This window comes from Lentinus tigrinus, assembly GCF_003813185.1.
Source record: "Lentinus tigrinus ALCF2SS1-7 unplaced genomic scaffold L226scaffold_201, whole genome shotgun sequence".
Lineage (NCBI taxonomy): Eukaryota > Fungi > Basidiomycota > Agaricomycetes > Polyporales > Polyporaceae > Lentinus > Lentinus tigrinus.
Window position 1 is genome coordinate 1 of NW_027138110.1, and position 1,177 is coordinate 1,177.

The 1,177-nt window shown below is 52.9% G+C and overlaps 2 protein-coding genes across 2 annotated transcripts; both read right to left on the minus strand.

Annotated features, from left to right (window-relative positions):
- Positions 1-55: 55 nt before the first annotated feature.
- Positions 56-235, minus strand: L226DRAFT_474669 (uncharacterized protein; the record flags this gene model as incomplete). Its single annotated transcript, XM_067676628.1, has 1 exon — positions 56-235. A coding segment is annotated over one exon (180 nt), but the record flags the coding sequence as incomplete, so codon positions are not given.
- On the minus strand, positions 60-1,154 carry L226DRAFT_617905 (uncharacterized protein). The gene is made up of 4 exons (XM_067687106.1): positions 891-1,154; positions 519-829; positions 361-464; positions 60-289 (listed from the first exon to the last, which is right to left on the minus strand). Exons 1-3 carry the CDS (start codon positions 960-962, stop codon positions 458-460), a joined length of 390 nt encoding a protein of 129 aa, XP_067528159.1. The 5' UTR covers positions 963-1,154; the 3' UTR covers positions 60-289; positions 361-457.
- Positions 1,155-1,177: the final 23 nt, after the last annotated feature.

The window sequence follows — 1,177 nt, forward strand, 5'->3', positions numbered from 1 at the left end:
CATGGTGTCAGAAAGAATCACACAGATGCTATAGCCAGGATGTATTGGCACAAACTCACGAGAAATAGTTGAGCCATTTTCCCAGAGATAGAATGTCATTCTGCTCTGCTAGCCTGTCTAATAGCTGACGTGTCCGCCTTGTGATCATGGGCTCGTACTCTTTCATCGCGACCGAAGCGAATGCGTGGTTCCATGGCCGCCTGCGGTGCAAGTGCTCCTCAACATCAACGAGCAATCAAGGGAGCGTCTTCCACACGCTCACCAGATGCTAGCGTGCCCCCGATCATAGCTACGTGCAGGCACGATGAGATTGGCCTTGACGTGCGACCAGTTGAAGTCGTTAAAGATATGGGAACTCACATGGACTCTTGGGAACTCCCGAGGTACCGAGAAGTGGGCCGATGGTGTCCGGGTCACGGATGGGGAGCTCGTTCGGACCTCTATATTACAGTTGATATCATGTCCTAAACAAATGCAGGATGAAGGAGGATGTATCAATGCGAACAACATTGCCATACCGCTCATGGAGAGCCCCCAGCCGGTGGTGACTATACCCGCGGAGAGTCAGAAGACCCCACCATATCTTCGAAGTCTTGCACCAGAACGGTCCTGGGTGATGTGCGAGGGGGTGCAGGGGGGAGATGCGGTATAGGATGGTCCAGAAGACCAGGCAAGTGGGGTATGCGGCATAGTAGAATACGAGGGTGAAAACGTCTGCTGCCTGGTTGAAGTGTTTCAGGTACATGTAGAGCCCGAGAGGAAGAAGCAGGACGGTGGTGTGATATGAGATCGCGTAGGTTTCATGCCTGCGAAAGAGCTGACTTCCCACCTGCGAAGTCATGGCCATTCGCTCAGCCCGGACTCTATAGGAAGCATTTGAGAATACTCACGAACGCGAGGCAAAAACAAGAGTTCCATGGGTTTGTCAGATCGACGGACACGCCCTCTCTTACGAGACCCATCGCGAGTCAAGGCTGGGTTTTGAGTGCGGGATACGCCTGCGCAAGAGCGAGGAAGTCAAGCGGCTTTTGATACGGACTGCGCGGATGCATGCTCATCGCTCCGATAGTGAGATTTAATGTTCTTTTGCAGCAGGTCCTGTCGGATGTTGCCCTGACTCTGTTCTTGTTCGTGGTGGTTCATGGCTAAGATACACCAACAGGCAAGCGCTCATTGC